The sequence below is a fragment of the Mycteria americana genome, unplaced genomic scaffold, assembly GCF_035582795.1.
Source record: "Mycteria americana isolate JAX WOST 10 ecotype Jacksonville Zoo and Gardens unplaced genomic scaffold, USCA_MyAme_1.0 Scaffold_39, whole genome shotgun sequence".
NCBI lineage: Eukaryota > Metazoa > Chordata > Aves > Ciconiiformes > Ciconiidae > Mycteria > Mycteria americana.
Window position 1 is genome coordinate 1,690,519 of NW_027445626.1, and position 25,848 is coordinate 1,716,366.

Below are 25,848 nucleotides of genomic sequence, written 5' to 3' on the forward strand. Positions count from 1 at the left end.
GGCTCTCCAGACTGTACCTGCGTAGGATCAGGATACACTTCTTCAGCTACCACCAGCAATGGGTAGGCACCGGTGAGGAGCCTGAGCTCCCTTCAGTCAGGGGAGCAGTCTCTGGAAGCAAGTCATGTTGTAGAGGAAAAAGGCGGCCAAGGTGTCTGGGAGTCACTATTAGAACCCAGGTGTGAAAGGAAAAATGCTCTTGTTTTTGACAGAAAGAAAAGTTCCTCTGGAGTCAAAGTGTGGGTCAGATCTGAACTAGAGCCAAAAGTGAGTGTGAATATCATCCAGGTTAGAAAACTCCTTCAGGTGCACTGGCTCAAAACAGATCACTCACAGAATCGCAGAATCACACCAGTAGGGTTTGGGAGGGATCTCTGGAGACTGTCTTGTCCCACCCATCTGCTAAATCCCCCTTCAATTAATGTGCCCGAAGGATGGTGGGATCTACTGAGTGATGGCTGCTCATGGGTCCCTCATTCGCCTAGTCTGGCCTCATGCGGAAGGGCAGCCACCCACAGCTGGGGCACATCTGGAGCAGGACTGCAGGTGCACTCATAGATGGACCTGCAAAGACCCCCACCAGGAACAGCTGCAACCTTACAGTTATAAAAGGACTCTGCTTGTGAATAAACCACCACTCTCAGTGATGCATACTGCTTCACTCTTCCGATACAGGTAGATGTGTGTAGCATGGGCAATTACTCACGCTCTCCACGTTCTTCACGTCCCCCGATGCGAGCCCTTTACAAACAACGTGCTGTGGTCAAAACGGGTCTCGAGATGTGGGAAGGGTGGCTAAACATCTCTGTGTGACAGCTCATCACAAAGTGATACGTTGGCTGGAAGTGCAAAGCCATGGGTACATTGTTCCTGGAAGACTTGCGAGGAAATGGAGAGAGCAGTGGGTTCAATCAGCCCCTGCTCTACACCTGCTGCATGCACTGGGAAATGAAGAAATGGGTTGAAATGAGAAGGGATTTGGGGCCCAGCTTAGACAAGTGCAGGGTCATCCAGTCCACTGAGCACTCGGGCGATCAGGAAGAGGCTGATGGGCAGAGGCCTGTGCTCTGCCGAACAGTGCCAGAGGACGGGGCTGGGCTGCCCACACTGAGTGCAAAGGAGGTCCTACTTTCATGAGTTCTGTGGAGAAAGGTGGACTAAGAGCCTGCCTGTACTCAGGGAGAGGGAATGTCTTCTTCAATGTCATCAAGGAGGAGACTGCCAGTGCCTTGAAGAATGAGACTCCTCTCTCTTACCTTTAGAGGAACAATTCCATGAGGAAAACAGAGGCACCTTGCCTTAGTTTAGATGCAGCTGAGATAGGCAGAGAGGCCTTCACAATGTTGACAGTTTTAACACAGAAGCCTCAGGACATCTGCTTCCTTTTGGAGTGGAAGGAGACAGGCCTTGGACAACAATGTCTAACCTCTGCCAATCTCCCACAGGACTGCAATGAAGAAGCTTGATGTCAATTTGTCCCTCAGGGCTCCCCTTGCAAGTGCAAGTGCATCTCTGTTGAGCCTCTTGGTCTTTAGGAAATGACTGAAAATAGGTGGAACACAATAAAGAGAAAAATAATGGCTTTATTTCTTGACCAAGTGGCACTTATGTCTCCATTAACCTCCTGCTGAGAACAAAACCATGCCTGAAATTCAGTCCAGTTTAACTCTCTCAAAGTACCCTTCTTCTAAGTTGCTACAAAATCTAGCATACTGGTCAGAAAAGTCATTTTGAGTAACAATGCCCCTGTCTCTGGATCACCTTTGGTGAAATAAATGTCCAGGCCTTGACACAATGCTCTCAGACCCAATACTGCAGCTAATCTAGCAAGTCAGTGGAATTAGCTTATTCAAACATAGACTTTTATATCTTTAGTGTCTGAAAAGATGAGTTCATTGCCTGGCCTCCTTTGACAGTGGGGAGGAATCAGCACTCCAGAGGGTGATATCATCTCCTCCTATAGTGGTCTTCAGGAGAACTGGACTTAGCATAGACTTGGCAGATAACTTGGCAGCTTAATTTTCAAAATGTAGTTCCAGGTGCACTGAGCCACGTGCTGGGCAACACGTGGTAATTTGCACAAGCGAAGGACTCTTGCTCAGCAGGGACCATCCTTTGAAGACATGAGGATTACACCTGTACCTTAAGGTCTCTCCAAAATTAAACAGAAACACCTCCTCTTCTCTAATTCTTGTCACAATGTGGCCATTTTGTAATTTTCCTGGCTTACTTTTCACTCGTGGTTTGCAAGACAAAGATGCTCTTTTGGAAAGAGAATCAAAACTAGGATTTGCTCATTCGTGTTAATGAAAAGATGGGATTGTCATTCCATGTGAGACATTTGGTTTTGCCTTTGATCTGAGAGAGTTTTCTTGTGTTGTTTCAATAACTTCCCTCTCAAGCCACGGACACACGGAAATACAGAGGTTGTTACATCAAGCTGGCACACAGGTTACTAACCCAGAAAAAGAAGATGGATGAGTGTAGTCTTCAATGCCAAAGTTAGTGGGATGAATGCTATCCCATCCAAGCTGGCAGAGTGCCACCAATGCTTCTTCACTGAAGAGATTTTGGAATCACAGGTGGAGATTTACCTTAGCTGTCTTAGGCATGTTATTGTGATACATCCTACCCCAAGTCATTTGTGCACTAATGGCTCTAACATTTTTAGGTAGATAGCTTAGGTTTGACGGACTCCCCACTCGTGCCGCTATGCAGCAAATATGGGAGGTCCTTGCGTTGCTCCAAGGGCATGTTTTCCAGACTGTTCCCCTTATTCACCTCATTCACACAAGGGAAATGTCCGGCTGCAGCTGTGGGCATAGCTCATTCAGGAAAGCGCTCCTTAAAGTTAAGGCACAGATCACTCCACGAGATGCTCCTTAGAAGGCCTAGGAACAAGATCGTGCCAGCTGCTGCTTCCTCTACTCTATGCAGAAGCCAAACTGTATTTCATGCCATACGTGCATACAGAACCTCCTTACTGTCAGCCTACAAAACAAAACAAAGCACACATTACAGCCCTCACTTGATTTCATGTCCTCTGAGTGGAAGAATCACAGAAATATAGGACTACGTCTCTGGGCTGCAGAGAATCATAGAATCATAGAATCATTCAGGTTGGAAAAGACCTTTAAGATCATCAAGTCCAACCGTAGACCTAGCACTACCAAGTCCACCACTAAACCATGTCTCTAAGCGCCACATCTACACATCTTTTCAATACCTCCAGGGGTGGTGACTCAACCACTTCCCTGGGCAGCCTGGGCAGCCAGTTCCAATGCTTGACAAGCCTTTCAGTGAAGAAATTGTTCCTAATATGCAATCTAAACCTCTCCTGGCGCAACTTGAGGCCATTTCCTCTTGTCCTATCACTTGTTACTTGGGAGAAGAGATTGACACCCACCTCACTACAACCTCCTTTCAGGTAGCTGTAGAGAGCGAGAAGGTGTCCCTTGAGCCTCCTTTTCTCCAGGCTAAACAACTCCAGTTCCCTGAGCTGCTCCTTATCAGACTTGTGCTCTAGACCCTTCACCAGCTTCGTTGCTCTTCTTTGGACGCACTCCAGCACCTCAATATCTTTCTTGTATTGAGGGAATCTTCATAGGCCAGCTGAGACCCAGTAGACATAGTAGTTATGCAGTAGGAGCAGCATGGCCTGAGGAGCAGGGTCTCCTCCCTGTAATGGATGTGGACAGTAAATACCACACTTCCTTAGGTGGATAAGAATCCCCTAAATAACGATCCACCTCTCTGGCACTTGAGCTGGTTGAATAATGGATTTTATTGGTTTTTTTAGTCACTGAATTAAAAATGCAGATAAATAAAGAAAAGAAGCATCCAAGTTCACTTCCAGGACTTTGTTAAATGAACAAAGAACTATTCTGATCCAGTTCAAAACAATTCTTTCTTTTGTACAGCCAGGAGGCTACTACATGTTCTGTGGGTTGCCAGTAAACCAAAGACAAAACCCCTTTCAGTCAGCTCAGACAAATTTTACAAGAAAGGACGTCCTTCTTTGGATTTATGAGACTGACTCATTGCTAATGGCTCCTGTGGAGGCATTTACAACTACCTGAGATGAACCCCTCCCAGATCACCTTTTCTGAGCCACTCCTCTTGCTTCCTTCTGCTACCCATGGGGAGAGAAAAATTGCCCTTTTTTGATTCATCACGTCCTAAGTGGGGTGACTGTATGCTCACCACTTAACGGATCTCTCTCCACTGACCACAGAAAAGGGCCTCACATCAGATGCTGAATTTAGAGATCAGATGTGAGCTTACATCTTAATATACTTTCAGTTCAGACCTGAGATTTTGACCTTAATTTAGACTATAGCTTTCAGATTCATCTGATAAGTCTCCTGCTTTCTATTCTTTTTTCCATTGGCCAAGAGGACCATGTGTTCATCTGGAGGAAGACAGGTGGTCCCTGGAGAGAAACAGATGATTGGAGAGTGATTTCAGCTGTCCACATGAACTGGGATGAGTTATACTTCCTGAATACCTTTGGGGGTACCGTGGGGGTATTTTCTTCCTGCTGAATCAGAAGTGAGGGTAGATGATGAGGTCAGGAGAAGGTGTTGTAATAAAGATGTCTGTAGCTGGACAGAAGAGAACTCCTCTGTCAGGGAGCAGCAAGAGCAGCGCTGCTCCCTACAGGAAGGAGAGCTGGAAGCTGAGGGAGACACCATGGCTGGCAGCACAGGTGCCTCTCCAGCCAGGCCCCAGCCCCACAGTATCTGAGCAAGGCAAGCAGGACAGGCCTGGGGATGGTGGCCTTCAGTGAAGCCAGGAAGTCAATCCATTGATTAGGATGAGGTTCAGGTCCAGCAATCACCAAGCAGGCCCATAGTGATAAGGCAGTGCCAAGGTCAAGCCAGGAACTCAGTCTGCAGTTGAGGCCCAGATCAAAGGGCTCTGTGGCCAGATGAGAGCATGGGCATGGGCATGGGCATGGGCATGGGCATGGGCCTGGGCACGTGAGAGTCAGAGGCTGATCTGGAGACCAGCACTCCTACAGCACAGGGTAAGGTTGGGACTTAAGGCCTAGAGCTCCTAGGCCATGACTGTGGATGAAGGCATCAGCTGAGGCTGATCAGGGTCACTGAGGTTAATTAATTCCCTCAGGCCTCTGACAACCCCCAAACTTCAAGAGCAGTTGAACTGAGTCCATGAAGCTAAGCAGAGAAGTAGGCCTGAGGGGAGATAAAAGATTTCCTGATGTTTGTTTTGCTGAAGACTTGGAAGAAGACAAGCCACTTTTGACCCCCTGGCTAGCCAGTGTCAGCTCAGTCTGCAGGCCTGGAGAAACAGTCTCTCTGATCATTCTGGTCCTCAGAAGTCCTTGTCTCCAACCTGGGACATTATGGCCTGGATGGTATACAAGACTGGATGAAAACCTGGCTGGATTAGTGCTCCCAAAGGGTAATGGGGAATAGTCCACACTCTACCCGAAGGCCAGCTACAAACATAGCTCTCTGGGAGTCTGCTCTGAGACCTCTCCTGGTTACTGGCTTTACCAATGACCTGAGAAGGATACGAGATGGACCTCCTCAAGTTTTTGGAAGACACAAAACCAGAGGGTTACAGTCAATTTGTTCAACAGGCAGACTGCCAGTTCCAGGGAGCTAGACAGCAATGCCAATTCCTTTGGCGTTGGAGGACTGGACCAAAAAGAAATGTCCCCATCCATCCTGACAGAAGGAAACGTGGCACAGACTAATGCTCTAGAATGGTGATAGATAGAGCAGATGGAGTGACTGGGTAGCAACTCTGCTGACAAGCATCTGCAGACCTTGGTGAACACTAGGTCAGCCTGGATTCAGCAGTGAGTCCTGACAGCACAGAAGGCTAACAGCACTTGGCGTTGTATCAACAGGAGAGTAGGCAATAGACAGGCTCATTAGACCGGCACTCATCCGATCACATCTGGAATGCTGCACCCGGCACCCCACCACCCCGTACAAGACAGACACATACAAGCCCTCATGAACTCAGCAGAGACCACTAGATGGTCAGGGGCACAGTGCACCTGAGCTGTGAGGACAAGCTGAGGCAAGTGGCTCTTGTTTAGCTTGATGAAGAGACAGCTTAAAGAGAATGTACCAGCAGCCTTGCAGAACCTAAGAGGAGGTTACTGGAAAGGCAGAGCTGCTGGGCTCTTTACAGAGGTGCATGGCAGAAAGACAAAAGACGTGGTCATAACCTGAAAGAGGGGAGAGGCTGACCTGGAAGAGGAAGAACATTGACCATGAGGACAGACAGACCTTGGACCAGGTTGCCCAGGCAGGCTATGGAATGTCCATCCTTTGAGGTTTTCAAGATCCCACTGGACACAGCACTCACCTCCAATTCTGACTTCACTGGAGACCCATGCTCTAGGCAGTTGCTTACCCCAAATGACGTCCCAGGGTCCCTCTCTCCCTTTGCATTCAGTGGAGAGACCAGGGAGTCTACGTGTCATGACGTACAAGTCAACAGAGCTGAGAGGTATCATGGCCTCTTGCTCCCCTTGCCCTAAAGCCAGAGCAAAGGAGAACCCTGTGCAGCATTCTTTAAGAGGGTGGAATCCTAACTGGCAGTCTAGATCAGTAGCTGAGCTCCCTTTAGCCCCCAGCAAGTTAGGCACCTTTGCCCCTGGCAGGGGTTTGGGTTTCCTCTCTCCTCAACGGGCAGAGCCTGGCACCCCTGAGGGTGATTCATCCTGTCCCATATTGCCAGTCTCCTCAGCTTGGAGGAAATGCCTCCTTTCTCCCCACTGGCTATTCCTGGAGTCTGGAAGGAGCAGCTGTGGCACATATCTCATTGGAGTTCTGCTCCAGGAGTGTGAAGAGCTCATGGCTCCTTCCCCTGCCTCATTTCCCCTCTTCCTAAGAGCACAGAGGTCCAGGGGAGGGCAGCTCAGGGCTTCCATCCCCACAGGGCTTCAGTTGCACAGGGCTCACTTTCTGTGACACAAAGAGAACTCTGAGCTGCAGCAGGAACCTTCAGGAGACTCTTCTATAAACCCAGCAGGCACTGCAGAGCTGCAGACATTCAGGTGCTGCTGAAGACTCACAGAAGGAGATGCTGACAGTGTGTGAGGGCAGAGCAATGGCTGAGTCATGGGTCAGGGGCTGCAGGCAGACTTGGAAAGGGGAGGATGGAATGGGGAAGAGGCAGAGGATGGCACCCAGCCCTTGCCTTTCATCCTCCATTTCCCTCAAAGGAAAGGTTATCACATCATGCTGGGGATTACAGGTAGGTGCTGGATTTGAGGAGGCAGGTGGGCTTAACGTGCCAGTGGCTTTTTGCACAGTGGCAACTATGAAGTGAGACCATGTGGCTTGGTACAGTCCTGTCCTGCATGTCTTCTCATTCCAGCTCACTCTTTCCTCTAGAGACCCTCCCTGTGTCCTTGACACTGCTGAACAGAGATACCGGCAGCGTGGTTGTCACTACAGTCAGAGCTGTGGGGCATAAGCTGTTGGGCACTCACACACCTCAGTGGCCGTGAGGAGGTTGGGGCAGAGTGTATGGGGCCAGTGTGCCAATACATGTCCCTTATTTTCTCAGCTCTCTGAATCTTTCTCTGTCTCTTTCTCCATCTTGCTTGTATCGTAGGGATCAATCTCAATCCCTCAGCTATCTCACAGATGTCTCTCAGCCATCAACGTGGCATGTGATTTGCAGAGGGCAGTGAATCTGAGGCACCCTGCCCAAGGAAGCACCTTCAGGAACAAGGCATCCCAGTGTAGGTTGGGTGGATCACTCAGTAAAAGGGCTCCTCCATCCCAGGAACTCTCTGGGCTGCCTAGGTGCCTGCCTTGGCCATCTCCATGTTGCTATAAAAGGTATCAAGTTTGAGACAGGGAATCATCGGGACAGTGTTTTGTCTGAGCCGAGTGTTATGAAAACCCAAAGAGGAGGCGTGGGCAAAGTGCTCTCTCTTTCAGCCACGGATGTTCCCTGGGCAGGCAAGCAGGCATGTATCAGGCATTTAGTGGAACCCTGTGCTTGATCATGATCCTGCCCTGCCTCAGCCCCCACTTGCCCTTGGGACACAACTCTGTCTTCATTGCAATGCTTTATAAGGAGCCCTGAGAACTGAGATGGGAATACTGAGGTCCAGGTGCTGTGCTGCTGCAGGGAAGCAGCCCAAATGCATTCAGAAATTGAAGGAGAGGAGGAAAAGATGTTCAGCCAGTGGTCATCACCCCTGTCCTTTTCGCCTCCTCCTCATGCAACATCGCTTTTCCTCATTTGGCTTAAACAACTCAGTTACCTCTTCTCTGGAATTCACTTTTCCCTGCCCTTCCCTCCCAAGTTCACATCTGCTTGTAAGTCTCCTGTCTAACAGACCCTTTGCAGTGCCTTCAACTACCAAGCTAGTAACTCCTGGCCACTCTTGCTCCGTGGAAAGAGATGCACTGTCCAGGGACAGAATGGGCTCATCAGAAAGCAAATGCTTCAGGGAGTTGAGACCGCTAATCCTGTTTCGTGTCCATTCTTCCTCAGTGTGAAGAAAGAGTCTATGGCACGATGCGTTCCCCTAAAGTCTGGCCCATCTTTCTGCTGCTGGAAAGCAGGACTTGGCTAACGCCTGTGCTGGGTACTACTGGGAAGAACTTCAAGCGTCATCATCTAATGTGAGCAAATGAACCTTCTCTTTCATTCCACAGAAATAGGCACCTCATTGCGGCAAATCATCGCTCTAATCAGAGGAGGTTCTTCTAAGGAGAGTAGTTTGGCCCTCTCAAAGAACCTCTTCCTGCCCTTTCACGAGGAATGGAGCCCCTAAACCAAGTGTGAATTCAGGAAGATGAGGGAAAACCTCCGTGTTGTCTCTGGCAGTCGCTGCTTCCCAGTTCCTTTTTGCAACAAACACAGAAGCGCATGCCCTTCCTCAGGTTCCCTTCCTGCCAAGAGGGGAAAAGAAAGTCCTACAGTGCTTCATGGAGAAAGAGGAATGGGACAACCGGACATCACCAGTGGAGTTCCTCCTGCTGGCACTGCGTAATGTCCCCAAGCTTCAGATGCCTCTCTTTCTCCTCTCTCTCATCATCTACATGGGGACCATGTTTGTTAACATCCTCATTGTTGTGCTGCTGGTGCCAGATCAGCACCTTCACACTCCCATGTCAGTCTTCCTGGGGAATTTCTCCAGTGTGCAAATGTGCTGTACCTCCAGAATCCTGCCCAGGCTGCTGGCCAGCTTCCTAAGCAGGGACAGAGCCCTTTCTGCTCAAGGCTGCATGACACAACTCTTTTTCTTTGGTAGTTTTGCAGGTACTGAGTGTTATCTGCTGGCCACCACGTCCTCTGATGGGTACTTGGCCATATGTCAACCCCTGCTCTACGCAAGCCTCATGAACTGGAAGCTCTGTCTCCAGCTGGTGGCTGGCTCTTGGCTAGCAGGATTACTGATGTCTACCATAGTCACCAGGCTATTTTTCAAGTCACAGTGCTGTGGTCCCAATGCAAGTGATCATTTCTTCTGTGATTTTGCCCCATTGCTAGAGCTTGCCTGCAGTGACAGCACCGTGCTGAGACTGGTTACTTTCATCATCTGCTTTCTGGATGTAGTCTTCCCATTTGTATTCACATTGGCATCCTATATCTGCATCATAGCTGCGATCCTGAGGATCCCAGCCACCACGGGGAGGCAGAAGGCCTTCTCCACCTGCTCCTATCACCTCATCCTGGTGACTCGTTTCTATGGTACCCTCATTGTTGTCTAGATGATTCCCAGAACAGCCTCACTGAGGCAGCTCAAGAAAGTGCTCTCCTTTTTCTACACCATCCTCACACTCATGGTCAATCCACTCCTCTACAGGCTGCGGAACAGGGAAGTCAAGGGGGCTCTTGGAAATGCACTCAGAAAAACTGTGGCCTGCATCGAGAGCTCATACTAGTTGTGATCCACCAGGAATAATCAGGTTGTGGTTGTGTCAAGTGTGGACAACTCGTAAGTGCATATTTTGTGTGCCAGGCATATCTTTACAAGTGCAGAATCTTGGGAGTGTTTGGGGAATGAGAAGTGGGAGAAGAGCATTTGTGTCTTAAACAAGGATAGGTCCGGTGTTGAAGAGTGTAACAACATTCCCTGCCTTTCTTCTTTCTTTCAAGTAGACACAATTGGGATGCTGCAAGCGGGAGCTGTTGCAATGCCACACCTGCGCAGGAGTGGGAGAAAACTTACTCTAGACATGCTGATTTCTCTTCCGTTACCCAGCCAAGCTGAGGGGTGGGATTCTTGCATGTCTGGGATTCCTTAGGGCATGTCCAGATTGGCAGTGAGAAGTGGGCAGCTGACTCAAGCCCTTCCACTGGGCATGTCTAAATGCGCGTAGATGAATCCCATCCCTCGTGTTCTCTGGCCTTTCTAGCAGACGGGAACTGTGAAAGCTAGTCTGATAGGGTCAGCCCCTCTGAAAAAAAAGTAGATCTTTCCGCAGAAGAAAGATACACAAGCTGGGTTTCATTTTCCCCATTTTTTAAACATAGAAGTCAGTACTTCCCCGTTCTTTCCTTCTCATAATCCGACCCCCCCTCCAACAATGTCATTACTTATTTGTTTCCCACTGGCTGACTTAGATATTGCAAACTGAGTCCTCCTATTTTCTTCTTCCTTGCAAAAGAGAGCAAGGTCAGCTCATGGGGCATGACTGAGCACATCCAGCCCCAGCAGCGGGCTTTCCCCATTTCCTCGGCGGATGCATGTGCACAAGGTGGAAATGTTTCCATCATGCTTGATTTGCGCAAGGGCCCTGACATACTCCCACAACACACTAATTCCTCCTCCACCCGCACACATCAACTCCTTCCCACTTCCAGGCTCAAATCGTGGTTGCAAGAATTTGCTGCACTTCAGAAAAGGCCTTGAGCTTCGTGGATCTTCCTAGTGCTGATGGCAATCTTCCTGGCTCCCTCCAGATCTGATGTGGAGACTTCCTTCCTGTAACAAGGGGTTTATGACAAACTTTTATGAAGTGTTTGTCTTTCTGTGATTCTGATGTGTGGACAGAGTAGACACAGAAAAGAAAGATGTACACCAAAACGGATGCTGAGTGAAGTGCCAGTAAGAACCAGGTGAGATACCCCCATGACTGTGGCTTCCTGGCAAGAAGTGTGTCCCGACAAGGGATCCAAGCGCTGCCACTGTGGAGTGGGGAATCAGCAGTGTCCATGCCAGCTGGGGATGCAACCAGTGACTTTTGAAAGACCACCCTTCATCTGAACTGCTTTAGAGTTGTCCTTGAGGATGGGGTATGATGGCTTACATTGCAACTACTGATTGAACTGGCATTGCCCAGAGTGGCTATCAGAGATGCAAACTGCTATGTTGCAGCTATTGAGATTTAGGCAGATTCATGTTGGCGGGTTGTTTGTAGGTTGCTTTGTGTTGCTTTTTCTTCTTTTTTAGATACTGATCGTCTTAGGGAAATCACCCAAGCACCTGAAGGATTGTTGAAGGTTTACTGCCAGAAGACCCAGCCAATGTGCATCTCAAGAAATGAGATGCCAGAGGCCAAGGGGAGGATGGTTTGGGCACTGTCCTGGGATGTGGGAAACGGAAACGTGCTCCCCTCTCCCTGACACCTTGCCCCCAGTGAGGGCTGTGAGGAACTCTGCCAACTAGAGTTCCTCTGAAGTCACAGGGGTGTCAGGTAACCTACATCTAACTGCAGCCAATGTGGTCCTGACAGCTCAGCGTTTGAGTTTCCATTTGAGCCCAAGTCATTCCAATTCACACTTCCGCCAGCTTCACTCTGACACTGGCTGTTGTGTGACACAAGTGTCCTGGCTCTCCAGGCAGCATGGGCAAAAGCTTCATACCTGAACTGGAACTTTTCCCTTTGCTGGGAAAGTGAATGCAGCAGGCTCGAGCCAAGAGGCCCAAGGAACAAATCTTCCCATAGGGCCAACTACTGAAAACCTCCCCCAGGCTGTGGGACTTCACTGACAGAGAAGTTGTGAGTCTAGACAATACAGCTTCCCCTAGTTTCCCCTCTCTCTTGGCTTGCGGCATTTATGTACTGAATCTGCTTGCCACGTGGAAACTGTGTCTTTGAAAAACTAGCTCAGAATATATTTTAATGTCTTTCTTAGCCCAAATGAATATGCAGCACTGAAGTGTGTTTCCATCTGTGGAGCAGCTTTGCACAATGTCTGCTCAAAGAGGAGAAATATCTCAGCCTGCAATGGGAAATGGGTGAAGCTGTGGGGGATTGATGTGTTGCTTCAGACGACATTTGCTATGCATACAATACAAAAAGGTTGTGAAGTTGAATGAGCATGAAAGAAAGAGGAAAACTGCCCATCCAATGGAGCTCTGCAGAAGGAGGATGGAGGCGTACATAGCCTGAGGTGATACAAGTGGGATCAGCATGAAGAGAAGGCTTTTGTAGGGAAGGCATTGCAAGGGAGTGCTTTGACTTCACCCAGCTAAAAAACAGAGACTGGGCAGTGTGCTGAAGTGCCGGGCAGAAGTGCTAAAAGGCTAAAAGACCTTCACTGAGAAAAGGTTGGAGGGATTTGGCTTGCAGAGATTTGAGGTAGTCCTTTCAAGCTGTACGCAGGCTGAGCTTTGGAGACAAGGAAAAATAAAGAAGCTCTCAAGGATATTTTGGAATTAGTTGTAGCCTCTCTTCTCCTTGTTATCAGGTGAAGATTACAATACTGTCCTTAAGTCATCTATGCTCCATATCTATTTACCCTACTTTTTTGAGGAGAGGGAGGTGGAAGAGAGGAGTAGTTTCTTTTTGAACCAAAGGTGGCCAACGGACAGATCCTGGGTTAGTGAGAAGGCACCTGGAGGAGGAGGAGGTGAGGTAGGAGGCAAGAGGAGGCAAGAGCAGAAATCTGGAGGAGGTGTAGGAGGAGGCACCAGGAGACAATAAGAGGAAAGAGGAGGCAAGAAGAGGAGGAAGCAACAGGATGCAACAGTAGGAGGAAAAAGGAAGAGGAGGCAAGAGGGAAAAAAAGGGAGCCCAGGAGGCAACAGGAGGCAAGAAAAGGAGCAGGAGGAGAAAGAGAATGCACCAAGAGGCAAAATGAGGCCGCAGGAGGAGGAGGAGGCAACAGGAGTCGCCTCTTGTTTCCTTGTCCTCCTTTTGCCTCCTGTTGCCTCCTCCTCCTCCTCTTGCCTCATATTGTCTCCTCCTTCTGGTACCTCCTGCTGCTTCCTCCTGCTCCTCCTCCTCAACCCCCTGTTGCCTCCTCTTCCTCCTTCTGTTGCCTTCCCTTGCCTCCTGTTGCCTTCTTTTCCACATCCTGTTCCTGTTGCCTGTTGCTGACCCAATGTTGCATCCCAGGCCTCTTTCTTCTTTTGGCTCCTCATGCCTCCTGTTGCCTCCTCCTCCTTCTCCTCCTCCTCCTCTCGTACTCCTCTCCTCCTCTTCCTCCTCCTTTTCTTCCTCCTCCACCTCCTCCTCCTCCTCCCCCTTCTCTTCTCCTCCTCTTCCTTTTCCCCTTCCTCCTCTTACGCTTCCTTCTCTTACTGTTGCCTCCTCTTGCCTCGTCTTGCCTCCTCCTCCTTCTCTTCCTCCTCTTGTGGCCTCCTGTTGCCCCACCATCCTCTTGCCCCTGCCGCTTCCTCCTTCTCCTCCTCTTCTTGCCTTTTCCTCCTCATCATCCTTTTCCTCTTGCTTCCTCTTGCCTCCTCTTTTCTCCCCTTCTTCCTCCTCCTCTTCCCTGCTCTGCCTCCTTTTACCTCCCTCTCTTTCTCCTGATGGTGCATCCTGTTGCCTCCAGCAGACTCCTTTTCCTCCTCTTGCTCTTACCTCCTGTTGCTCATTGTAGCCTCGTCCTCTCCTCCTCCTCCTTCTCCTCCACATTCTCCTCCTCATCCTGTTGTCTTCTCTTGCCACCTGCTTTGACCTTTCCTAATTCTCCTCCTCCTCCTCCTCCTCCTCCTCCTCCTCTTCTTCCTCTTCTGCCGAGTACCTTCTTTGTCTTCCTCCTCCTTTTGCCTACTGTTGCTTCCTCCTTCTTTTCCTCCTCTTGTTGCTTCCTTCTCTTGCCTCTACTTGCCTCCTCCTTTTGTTGCCTCCTCCTGCTGTGTCCTCCTGTTACCACCTGTTGCCTCCTCCTTCCCTTCCTTCTCCTCTTCCTATTACATCCACCCACTCCTATTCCCTTCTGTTGCCTCCTCTTCCTCCTCTTGCCTCCTGTTTCCATTTGTTGCCTCCTCTTCCCCTGCTCCTGCTACCTCCTCTTGCCTCTTCCTCCTCCTCCTCCTCTTCTCTTCTCCTCTTCTCTCCGTCTCCTTCTCCTCCTGCTTTTCCCTCCTCTTTTGTCCTCTTGACACCTCCTCTTCCTCCTGTTGCCCTCTCTTTCCTTTTCCTCGTCCTGTTGCATCTGGAGACCTTCTCTTTTTCCTCCTCCTCCTCTTGCCTCAAGTGCCCGCCTCTTGCCTCCTTTTGCTTCCACCTCCTCCTATTAACTCCATTGGTCTCCTGTTGCATCTTCCTCCTCCTCCTGTTTCCTCCTCTTGTGTCCTTTACGTCCTGTTATGTCCATCTCCTTTTCCCTCCTCTTGCCTCCTTTTGCCCGCTCTTGCCTCTTATTGCCTTATTCTCCATTTGTGTCCCATTGCCTCCTCTTCCTGTTGAGTCCTCCTCCTCCTCCTTTGCTTGTGGCCTCCTGTTGCCTCCTCCTCCTCCTGGTTCTTCCTCTTGCCTCCTCCTCTTTTTAATGCTGTTGCTTCTGTTGCATCCTTGTCCTCCTCTTGCCTCCTCCTTCTCCTGCTGCCTCCTGTTGCCTCTTCCTTCTTTTGGAAGAGGCTGAGGTACGGAATGCATTCTTCACCTCCTCTTTTACTAGCAAGACCAGCCTTCAGGAATACCAGGTGCCAGAGATGAGGGGGGCAAGCCTGGAGCCAGGCAGACATAGCCCTGCTGGAAGAGGATCAGGTCAGGGAATTCTTACGCAAACTGGACATACAGAGGTCCACGGGCCCTGATGGGATGCACCCATGAGTGCTGAGGGAGCTGGCAGATGTCATTGCAAGGACACTCCCAAGAATCTTTTACCGAGCATTGAGATGGGGATGTGCGCGAAGACTGGAAGAAATAAAATGTCACTGCTATTTTCAAGGAGGGCAAGAAGGAGGACCTGGGGAACAACAGATGAGTCAGCCTCTCCTCGAGCCCTGGGAAGGTGATAGAACAGCTAATCCTGGGAAATATTTCCAGGTACATTGTACTGGTTTTGGCTGGGATGGAGTTAATTTTCTGCATAGCAGCCCGTATGGTGCCACGTTTGGGATTTGCGACCAACGCAGTGTTTATAATACACCAGTGTTGTAGCTATTTGCGGAAGAGTGCTTTCACAGCATCAAGGCCTTCTCTCTTGCTCTCTCTTCCTCCCCAGCAACTAGGCTGGATCTCTTCACAAGGGAGGACCAGGGGACATCATTTAGCAAGGCAAAGTTTTACACAGTGCGTTGGTGTCCATGTCCAGGTTTTGGTAGCGAGGAGGCTGCACGTGTGACCTGTGAGAGAAGACCAAGGGCTGCCTCCATGCCAGACAGGGCTGGGTCCAGCCAGCTCCAAAATAGACCCACCGCTGGCCAAAACTGAGCCCAGCAACAAAGCTGGTGGAACGGGAGTGAAAATGTATTTAAGAAGGGGCACAAGTGCCAGACTGGAATAGGAGTTAGGGGGAAAACAAAGTGTGAGAAACAGCCCTGCAAACACCATGGTCGGTGAAGAAGGAGGAGAACCACCCTGTCGGTGGTCCAGGCACCAGAGCAGATATTCCCCTGCAGCCCATGGAGAATACCACAGCACAGAAGGTATTTTCCTGCAGCCTATGGAGAAGACCATGGTGGACAAGGTAAGCCCTGCAGTCTGTGGAGGACCCAATGCTGGAGTAGTTGGGTAATTCCTGAAAGAACTGTGGCCTGTGGAGAGCCCCCAGTGGAGCAGGTTCATCTTGAAGGACTGTAGCCTGTAGGAGGGACCCCATGGGAAAAGTGGGAGAAGGAAGGAGCAGCAGGCAGGAAGTGTTCTGGACTGACCACAACCCCATTCCCCATGGCCTAGCGCTGCTCAGAGGGGAGGAGGTAGAAGAGTTGGGAATAAAGGAGTGAAGCTGAGCTGGGGAAAAAAGGGTGGGCAGGAGGCCTTCCATGGGGAAGGAGATAAGGTCTTCCAACAGCCCCACACTTCTTCCACCCTCAGCCTTTGCAGTTACACGTGCCTGGCCGGCCCACCTGCTTTGCCACTGTCACGTTTGGACTGAAGTCCCACACACATTTTGGCATGCCCAGTGTAAGCTGGCCTCCACCCAAATCTGGAGCCCACCTGGCCATGGAGGCAGGGACAGGACAGGTCCCTGTGCCCAGGGCCAGGAACAGCTCTTCCCTGGGACCCTCGCCAAGGAATGCTCCTCATGTGTGTCAGCCTGTGGCCTGGCAGGGGTGGAATTGGGACAAGGGCTGCTGGGGCAGGTCTGAAGTACCTCAGCTGGCAGAGCATTAGACTGAACATCCAAAGGTCCCTGGTTCAACCCTGGGCTGATACAGTGCTATCCTCGCTCAGTTTTTCGCAGAGCCTGCCTGCCGCCTTCCAGCCTACCCTGGCCCTCCTTGCTCCTTCACCTCTTGCCAGAGCACTGTCCCTGCACTGTAGCTGCAGACCTGTGGGTTAGAAGCAGCCTTCCTCTTGCTCCACAAGTCCCCAGCCTTCCCCTCAACAGGACTCTCCATTCAGTGCTTCTTTGGGGTGCTCTCCATCTGTCCCTCCTTCCCTGCTCCACAGCAATTGGCACCTTTCCTTTGTGGGGTCTCTGCAAAGACCTTGTCTCTCTCCTCTTTGTCATTCTTGATGGTGCACAGACTGCTCCCCTCCTCACACACATCCTGCACCTGGACCTCAGCTTGCAGACCAGAGCATACTGCCCATGGGGGAGGCCACTGTCCCCCCAGTCCCAGGGAGAGGCACTCCCTGGAGCTGAGGCCTGAATGGCAGCATCCTCCCTCCAGAGGTCTGTCACAGCAAGACCTCTGATGTGCCAAGGACAGCTGGCAAAGCCGTGCCCAAATAGACTCACCCACCAGACTGCACTGGCTAGACCAGCTGCAGCCCCTCACAGCCATCAGTCCCTGCACAGAGGAAGAAAGACCTGCTCATGAGCTCCAACAAGCTGCTGGGCTCCCCTCTTGCAACCTCTTGCTGCTACAGAGCCCTGCTCGCCCCCCAGGAACACAGTGACAGCTGTGACCCAGCACATCTCTCTCTGTCTCCAGCCTCAGCCTCTCCCCAGTCAGGCCAAGGAATGGCACATACTGGACTACAGTTGCACAACAATGTGCATGTTCTAACCCTGTGCAGTTCTGCTGACTCGTAGCTGGATCCTCAGGGATGCACCTGCGGAGAAGTTTGGCTTTTGTTGTGACTGAGCGCAAGTGAGAGGTGGCGAGAGGGAGAGACTGTCTGTCCAAGCACAGTTACTGTCTTGTCAGCTTTGAGCATGAGCTTGAACATGCTTGGCCGCAGGGGTAGTGCCTGCAGGATTATCACTGCTCCAGAAGAGTCCTTCTACGCCTTTCTTGAGCAAGAACGGGAGAGTCATTGCTGAGGATGGGTTTTGGGGTCATGTGTGGAAAGCGGAAGAGGTGAGCAGTCCATCCCCTTAACTCCACTCAACCACTCCAGAAGTTCACAGGCACTGTGGTCTGCTTTTGAAACCCCCAAACCCCCTATGCCAAGCAGGGGCTCAGCAGGGAAAAATCTATGGCATTGGGCAACACAATTGTCCCAGCTGTGCCACCATGAGGACACCATCCCTGCATGTGGTCAAACCATCAGCCTTTGAGTTACCAGCTGAACACACTCACCCACCCTGCCACAGAGACCCCAGCCAGGGCTGTCCCAGGGCACTGCTTTGCTGCCAGGACAGTCATCAGTGCTGAAGGAATGGGAAGGTCCCTGAGCCCAACCCCCATGCCCACCCCATGGAGATGGAAGCCTGCTCTTCAAGACACCTCCAGGGATGCTGGGGAACAGAGGGCTGCAGGGGGAGGCCTGGTGCCTGGAGGAGGGATATAAGATTTCTGCCACCAAGTTCCCTCCACAGCGTGCCCTGGGATGCCATCGGAGCCTGCGGGCACCTCACCCCAGGCAGGGCATTTCCCTCACCCTGTTGCACTGCTCCTGCTGTGGAGTTGGGGACAGATGTGGCACAGAGGGGTGTTGCCCTGGGTGGCAGAGGAGGCTCAGGGGAAGGGGTTTTCTCCTCTCCATCGACCCATCCCACAGTGGGCCAGAGCGTGGGAGCAGCACCTGCAGCAAGAGCCTCCTTCTGCCCCATTGCCCTGCCGAGGCGTTGAAGGGGCAGCACTCTGCAGTGCAGCCCTGTGCCAGGATCAGGCCCCAGCACAGAGGCAGTCCCAGCTTGCCCACCTCAGAAGGGTTCAAGTGCTGTTTTCTGCAGAGGGTCCCTGGGCACGCACGGGACAACAGGACTGTGCTCGTCATAGACACATCACGGGAGGAGAGTGTCTCTCCTGCTGGCAGGTGTCAAGGGGATGTAGCTCAGTGGCAGAGCACCTGTTTCGCATGTGGGAGGTCCTGGGTTCAATCCCCAGCATCTCCAGGGCTGCTTTTGCCCTGACTCCCCAGCCTCAGGCAGGTGCGGGCTGGAGCCCATGGAACAGCCCCTGGAGACTGGGGTCCTGGCAGAGCATGAGGAGAGGGAATCTCAGCCCGTGTGTCCCAGAAAGTAGCTCTGCACCCTGTGCTGGGACAGTGGGGAGCAGAGCTGCATCCTCACCATTGTGGGAGGTAATCCATGGGCCATGATCCCCCCTGGGGATGGCTGGGGTGTTTTGGGGTGAGCAGCAGGATTATTCCCCAGGGACCATGGGCTCTTGCAGCCCCACAGCCTGACCCCGAGCCTGCTGTCCCTCAGATGTGCCCCTTGCCTGCCACTGCGTCATCGTTCTCTGCTCCCCCTCATCAGCCTCAGGGAGGTGACCCAACACCTGGGCAGGCAAGCCCCAGCTCCGGGTCAAAGCCCTCAGAGACTTTTAATAAGAAGCAATATGGACGCACAGTGTAAAAGCGGGAATAAAAATAGAGGAAACTGCAGGTGGTTTCTGCTGCCCGTGGTAAAGGGAGATGTTTCCCTGGTGCTCACAGCTCTCCCAGCTGCACAGAGCTCTCCTCCCTCCTGGCTGCACCCAGCTGCACAGCAGGGATGGGCTCTCCTGGCCTGGGGCTCAGGGACTGTTGTGCACCAAGCTGTGGTGTCACAGCCTTTGTGTCCTCATGGGGATGTGCCACAGACACCTCTTCAGCATCATCATAGCCCATGCTCCCCAGGGACAGGGACGAGGTGTCTCCTGCAGCTCCAGGGAGCCCAGCACTTCTCCGGGAGCACAGGCTGCCCCCTGCAAGCAGCAAGGCAGGACAGTGCAGTTGGCCCATGGGGTCTGTACATCACCTTCCTCCCTGCTCCTCACCACATTCGGCTCCTTCTCCCACCCACAGTCCCTCCAAGGAAAGCTCCCGCTGCAGGTTCCCTCTCCCCAGGAGGTTTGGGTGTCAGGACCATAGCGACAGGGGTGGCACCAGGGATGGCACCCCAGGAACCAGCAGCGCTATCTTTCCCTCTCACCTCCGAGTGCATCCCTGGAGCCTGCTCCCTCCTCTGGCACCCTGGGCATTTCCCAAGCTCCCTGCTCGGGAGCAGCACCCTCCCCAAAGTCAGGAACCTCCTTGGCATCATCATAGCCATCTGCTAGGTTGCCTCCAGGCACAACAAGAACATCTGAAAGGAGAGGGCAGGTGCTGACAGTGAGAAGATATGTCCTGCAGAGCAGAGGATAGGACGATGCACATGGAAACACAGGGTTGAGACACTGGTGTTGACAGCACCACAGGACACCCCCATGTCCTCCCCATCTCTCATGGTGACACTCCGTGACACCTCTGTCCATCACATGTCTACAGGGAGACCAACACCTTCCTGTCTCCATTACCTGGTGCTGATCTCAGACCATCGTCCTCCTCGGTGTCCCCAGGGTAGGGCTGCAGCTGGGTCAGGGACTCCTCTGCATAGGAGCCTGGAGAGATGCACAGCAGGTGTTATGGAGCGAGCCCCACTGACCTGTCTCATGGTCAGCGCTGCTGGGGAAGGGGGACCCACAGAGCTGGGACTGCATGAGGAGGAGGGCGGGGAATTTAACCGTCTCCCCCAGGACAAACACTGTCTCCAAGGTGCTCCCAGAGCTGCCCTAGGACAGCCCGTTCCCTCACTCCTCAGGTGTCACATGGGGTACAGGGGCAGGAAGAGAGGGGCTGTGCAGCTGGGACGGGCAAAGCTGGTGGGGAGAAAGCTCCTCTCCTGGACCTACACCCTGGATTCTCCCCCACAGAAAACACGGCCCCAGCGCTGCAGGGACCACAGTGTGGGGGGCTTCAGGGGATCATCTCTGGGTTGGGACCAGGTGAAAGGGTCCTGCAGATGTGCCTCCAGGGAGGACACACACCCACCTGAGCGACCAAACCTCGCCTGCTTCTCCCACACTGGGCTGTAACCGATCTCCTCGTACACGGCCTCGGGAAAGAGCTCCTGAGCTGTCTGGTAGCCTGGGGACAGAGGCAGGGCTGGCCCAGGGAGAGGCAGAGGGGTGATGGGATCCCACTGTGCTCCCCAGACCTGTTGCTTGGGCCAGCCCAGGACTGGTCTGACAGCGCAGCCCCACTGCACTCTCCAGGTACGGCTGCTGCATCTCCAGTGAGGGGAACGTTGCTGTGGAGATCATCTGGGGCAGCATCACCCTCGCATCATCCTTTCAGAGACAGCTCTCATGCCCCTCTGGCCCCTGGGACATGCCCCCTTGTCTGACCCTGGAGCAGCTCCCATGTTTCCTCTCCACCTGGAGCTGCTCCCTATCTGCCCCATGGGTCTACAGCAGGGCCCCTGCCCTGCCATGGGGTGGAGAGGGCTGGGCAGAGGGACAGGCTGGGGACCTGACACCTCGGAGATGGACCCAACTGCCCCACATGCCTGCTGTCATCTTCTGTTCCCCCAGAGCCCCTTCCAGCACTACCCAGAGCACTGCCAGCCTTGGCCGTCCCCAGCCTGCCATTTCTCTCCTTGCCCCAGTGCTAGCCCCCCATGCTTCTGGGCTCTCTCTAACCCTTGCTGCTGGTGCCCCATGGCCAGGCAGTCAATGGGGCGGTGCATGGCACAGGTGGCAGCACACAGTCTCATCCCCTCCAGCTCTGCCTGTGACCCTCACTGACACCCCACAGCACCCCACAGATCTTTCAGGAGACATGTCCACCTGGGACTGCTGTGGAAGGACCCACCTCTGCGTCCCGACCTGGCCCTTAGCACTTGCCCAGCCAGGAGGGCCAGGAGCAGGCAGAGGAGGGCCCCCAGGATGATGCAGATGATGACGGGCACAGAGACTCTCCTGCTGCTGGGCAAAGGGCCCCGAGTGGGACCTGTATAGGCAAGAACATGGAAGGGGCAGCACCAGGTGTGGGAGACGATGGGGCAGCACCAGCCCTGACTCCCATCACACAAGGCAACAGGGGGTGGAGGGTCCAGGGGTGACTGATGGGCAAGCTTCCACCCTGCAGAGTACATTCCAACCCTCCCCAACTCCACCGCCACCACCCCAGTGCCTCCTCCTGGGAGTTTCCCAGCCCAGCAAGGAGCACCTTCCATCCAGTTGTGGGTCACAGCCTGGCCCCAGGGATACCCAGCCTCAGGCAATAGGACCAGTTACCTGCTCGGGTTGGGGATGCTGCTGTCCTGGGTGGAGCTGCAGAGGAGGAAAAGGAGAGCTGGGCTGAGAGGGTGGGTGTGCAGGTATCGGGGAGCCTCTTCCCCAACAAACCGCGTGTGTGTCTGTAGATATCCCTGACACATCCCACCCAAATTGCCCCTCCAGTAGTGCCAGAAAGGGAGACCGGGACAGGGCCCAGGGCCTCTGCTCTGGGTGGCAGGCAGCCCAAGTGGGACAGGCTGCCCAGGGAATAGCTCTGGGGCTTTAGGGCCCCATGGGCAGTGCCCAGAGGACACCCAGTTCCACCCAGGCTGCTCCCTGCCTGGCACCAGGCTCCTGCACTCTGCAGGAACGCTCTTGCTCTTGGGAGGTCAGGGGCCATGCCAGGACCAATTGACAAAAGACCTTCCTCAGTTCCCTGCCAATACTCCAGCAAGGGGTCCCAGCCTTGCCGCTCACCTGAGCAGCGCACGGCAGCGTCTTCCTTATGCCGGCAAGCACCGCCATCCCCGGGCCGGGCCCAGCAGTCCTGCAGGGATGGCTCTGTCCCCCGGCACTCCACCTGCTCCAGCCAGATGGGGCCTTGCCCCATCCCAAATGCAGCCTCATTCAGGGCAGACACTGCAGGACCACAGCCCAGCTGCCTGCACGCCACCTCGGCATCCCGCATGTCCCAGGAGTCGTCGCACACCGTCCCCCAGGAGCCACGGTGCCACACCTCCACTCTGCCCGAGCACCCGTCCTCGCCTCCCACGGCACGAATCTTCTCCCTGTCTGGAGAAGGCAAAGACCTCCCATGGCACTGAGACAGCAGGCAGAGCCCTGCCACACAAGAAGGGGACACAGAGGAGCAGCTCAATACCTGTGCAGCTCGTGGAGTTGGGGCATGGGGCCAATGGCTCCGGGGACATTTCTGGGCGTTCCCCTGAAGAAAGAAACCCTGAAGTGAAGGGGCTGGTGTGTGGGATGGTGCAGAAGAGAGCGAGGATGAGCTCTGCTTGTGCCTCCCTGTACCATCTTGGTCATGGCAGCAACTGATGCCCGGTCATTCAGGGGACACGCGCAGGACTGGGGGGACCCTGATTGTTCAGCCCCTTAAAGGTCCCTAGCTCACAGAGCAGCAGTACTGTGTCTATGGAAGGGAGGCTCTTCTGAAGCCTGTCTGATCTCTTCTGAGACCTCCCCTGGCGATATCTCTGCCTCCCCCAGGTGCTGCTGGCAACCTGGGTGACAACTGCTGCTGCACTTGTGTGGCTTTGGTCATGTTTGTGCCACCGGCAGCAGAAGGGTCTGACATGGAAAGGAATAGCCCCTCTACGTTTGGCTGTGCATAGAGGAAAGCAGGAGCTGGGGTGACACTGTGCCCAAGTGGCTCAGAGTTACCATTGCAGGTGAGGTGGATCTCGTCTCGCAGGTCTTCACATGACTGTGGATCCCAGGGAGTGGAGGGACACTGCCAGAAGGAGCTGGTTTTCTCCCCACACTGCACATTATCCAGCCACGCAGGGCCAGACACCTTGCCATAGGGCAGGCCTCTTTCCAGGGATCCTCCGTCCCCGCAGCCCAGCTCCTTGCATGCCAGCGACACTGTGCTGAGAGTCATCGAGTTGGAGCAAATGCTTCCCCACGTCCCGTTGTAGAAAACCTGCAGGCGCCCGGAGCAGCCGTCGCTGTTCTGCAGCCTGAGGGCCAGGAACTCTGGGAGGAAAGGCAGGAAGGGGGAAGAGGCTGGTGTGGGGCTGTGGGAGCCAGGACACCTCTGCACTTCCCAGGCCCTCAGCCAGGCAGGGGCAGGGCCAGCACGTGCCCCTTGCACCCGGGGACAGAGAGAAGTCCCTGATGCACAGACACCCCTGCCCTTCCTGCTAACACTCGGGGACGGCTGAGCTCCCCAGGGACCCCCAGAGGGACTGAGGGTGCCCGTGCGTGGGTGTCCACAGGATCATGCCGGGGTTCAGTGGCAGCCAGGGACAGCCTTGGCCATGCCCGGCTCTCCCCACGTCCTGGCCTCCCCGGCAGCAGTCTCCCACCACAGCTGCCAGCACAGACCTGAGCAGATGACTCCCGCATCCTCCTTGTGCCCGCAGTCGTGCTGCCCCCAGGGCCTGGCAGGGCAGTCCCAGAGAGCAGCTTCGTCCCCAGAGCAGGTCACGCCATCCAGCCAGATCTGCCCAGATCCTTCCCCAAACCGAGCAGAGCTGGCCGCCTCCACCGCCCCTCCACAGCCCAGCTGGTGGCAAACGACAGCAGCATCAGCCAGGTCCCAGTCGTCATCGCAGATGGTCCCCCAGCTGCCCTGGTAGTAGATCTCCACTCTCCCGGTGCAGCGCCCAGACCCGTTCACCAGACGGACCCGCCGGCTCCCTGCAGTGGGGAGAAACCCCAGTGGCTGTCAGGGCATGGCTACCCACACACCCCATCATCTGGGGGGCCCATGAAGCACTGCTCACCCCAGCAAATGACTCCCACGTCCTCTGCAACCCCTTCCGCCAGTGCACTCTCGGGCAGGGAGGTGTTGCAGAGGGTCAGCTTGGTCTCATTCCCTGTGCACCGGACCCCTCGCAGCCCTACGGGGCCCGTCCCTCGCTCAGGCTTTGGGGGGTTGTAGGCTGCCTCTGCCTGTCCGCACTGCAGCTGCCGGCACACCACGTTGGCCTCCTGCACGTCCCACTGGTCATCCAGGACTCTGCCCCACGTCCCGCGCTGCAAGATCTCCACTCGCCCGTCGCACCGGCTCCCTCCACCCACCAGCCGCAGGGACGCAAAGCCAGCTGAGCCTGGGGAGAGCAGAGATGCCACTGCCATCGGCAGCACTGGGGAGCATGGCACCCTTCAGGGAGGAGGGCAAGGGGGACTTTTCCAACCAAACAGGACAAGTCTGAGCCTTGTGCTGAGAAGAGGAGAGGGCAAAGCCCGTGCCTGCTCTCCAGCTCACACCCAGCTCTGCTGCTGCTGGGGGCACCCAGGCAGCTCCTGCCTGGGTGGTGGGATGAGGCTCTGCAGGGCTCTCTGTGGGGATGGCATGCGTTTGTCTGCAGCCAGAGGGATGGAGCAGAGCCCCGCAGCCGTGACCTGGGCTCATCCCACAGGAAAGAAACACAGGAGCACAGGCCTGGCAGTGGCGCAGGGGCCTAAGCCGCTGCCCTGAGGACAGGTGCCTGCCTCCATTCAGTCCTCACCTCTCCACAGCACAGCGGTCAGCCTGAGCAGGCAAAGCCCTCCAGAAGGCTTCTGGGGATGCAAGGCTTTCTCCAGGAAGAAATTCAGCCTGGTACTGCCATGGGACCCCTGCTTTGGGTGGCCATGTCACACACAAGGGGCAAAGGGATTCAATGCAGCATTTTCCTGGCGCTCACCTGAACAAATGACAGCGGCGTTGTTCCCATGGGAGCACGGTGAGGCCCCCAGGGTGATCACTGGGCACTGTCCCAGGTGGACTTCAGTCCCGTCACAGTGGAATGAGTCTCTCCAGACTGGTCCGAGTCCTCTCCCAAAATGCCCTCCTCCAGGAAGGGACTCGGCAAACCCGCAGTTGAGTTGACGACAGAGAACGTGGGCATCCGAGAGATCCCAGCGGGAGGCACAGAGGGTCCCCCAGGTCCCCAGCACCTGGACCTCCACCCTCCCTGCACACACCGTGCTGCCGTTCACCAGCCTGAAGCCTGTGTACTCTGGGGAGAGAGGAGGAGGACTGAGGGTGGATTGGTGCTCTTGTACCCTCAGAAGCTGTCAGAGAGGCCAGAGGCACAGCATGCCTTTCTTCTCCCTCTGCACTACTTTCATGCTGCAGACAACCCATCAGCCCTCCTGTCCTCACGCCCAGCCCAGCACGGTCCTTGCCCTCTTCCCCAACCCCCGGCACATCCCCAGTGTTCAACACCCCACCCTGAGTCCTTACGTGTGCAGGTGACAGCAGCGCTGTTCATGTGGGTGCAGGGCTGGTCCCTGCGGGACCCCCTGGGGCAGGAGTTGAGGAGGGATTCATTCCCCACACACTGCAGCTCTCCATCCCACATGGGACCCACCCCTTCTCCAAAGTGAGCTGCCCCAGCAACAGGCAGGGCCACACCACACTGCAGCTCCCTGCAGACCACAGCAGCAGCTTTGGGACCAAA

The 25,848-nt window shown here is 54.1% G+C and overlaps 2 protein-coding genes and 1 non-coding gene across 3 annotated transcripts; 2 read left to right on the forward strand and 1 right to left on the reverse strand.

Annotated features, from left to right (window-relative positions):
* Nucleotides 1–8,936: 8,936 nt before the first annotated feature.
* LOC142403617 (olfactory receptor 9G19-like) lies at nucleotides 8,937–9,896 on the forward strand. The gene is given in 1 exon segment (XM_075489856.1): nucleotides 8,937–9,896. A coding segment is annotated over 1 exon segment (960 nt).
* Nucleotides 9,897–10,043: 147 nt separating this feature from the next.
* Nucleotides 10,044–24,538, reverse strand: LOC142403618 (CD5 antigen-like). The gene is made up of 9 exons (XM_075489857.1): nucleotides 24,184–24,538; nucleotides 23,783–24,097; nucleotides 23,117–23,431; nucleotides 20,686–20,745; nucleotides 12,705–12,795; nucleotides 12,342–12,429; nucleotides 11,661–11,843; nucleotides 10,529–10,612; nucleotides 10,044–10,157 (listed from the first exon to the last, which is right to left on the reverse strand). The coding sequence occupies exons 1-9, from the start codon at nucleotides 24,536–24,538 to the stop codon at nucleotides 10,044–10,046; spliced, it is 1,605 nt and encodes a 534-aa protein (XP_075345972.1).
* TRNAA-CGC (transfer RNA alanine (anticodon CGC)) lies at nucleotides 18,514–18,585 on the forward strand. Its single transcript has one exon. It is a non-coding gene; the product is annotated as a tRNA-Ala (tRNA).
* Nucleotides 24,539–25,848: the final 1,310 nt, after the last annotated feature.

Bases quoted from the DNA above. Each gene is read 5' to 3' on its own strand.
- LOC142403618 (XM_075489857.1), bottom strand. From the start codon at position 24,538: ATGGCAGTGGCATCTCTGCTCTCCCCAGGCTCAGCTGGCTTTGCGTCC. The intron at 10,613-11,660 runs GTAGGTTACCTG...CTCTTTTGCAAG, and splicing joins CACATTGGCTGCAGTTAGAT to GAAGAAGAAAATAGGAGGAC. The intron at 10,158-10,528 runs GTCGGATTATGA...ACTCCTGCGCAG, and splicing joins ATGACATTGTTGGAGGGGGG to GTGTGGCATTGCAACAGCTC.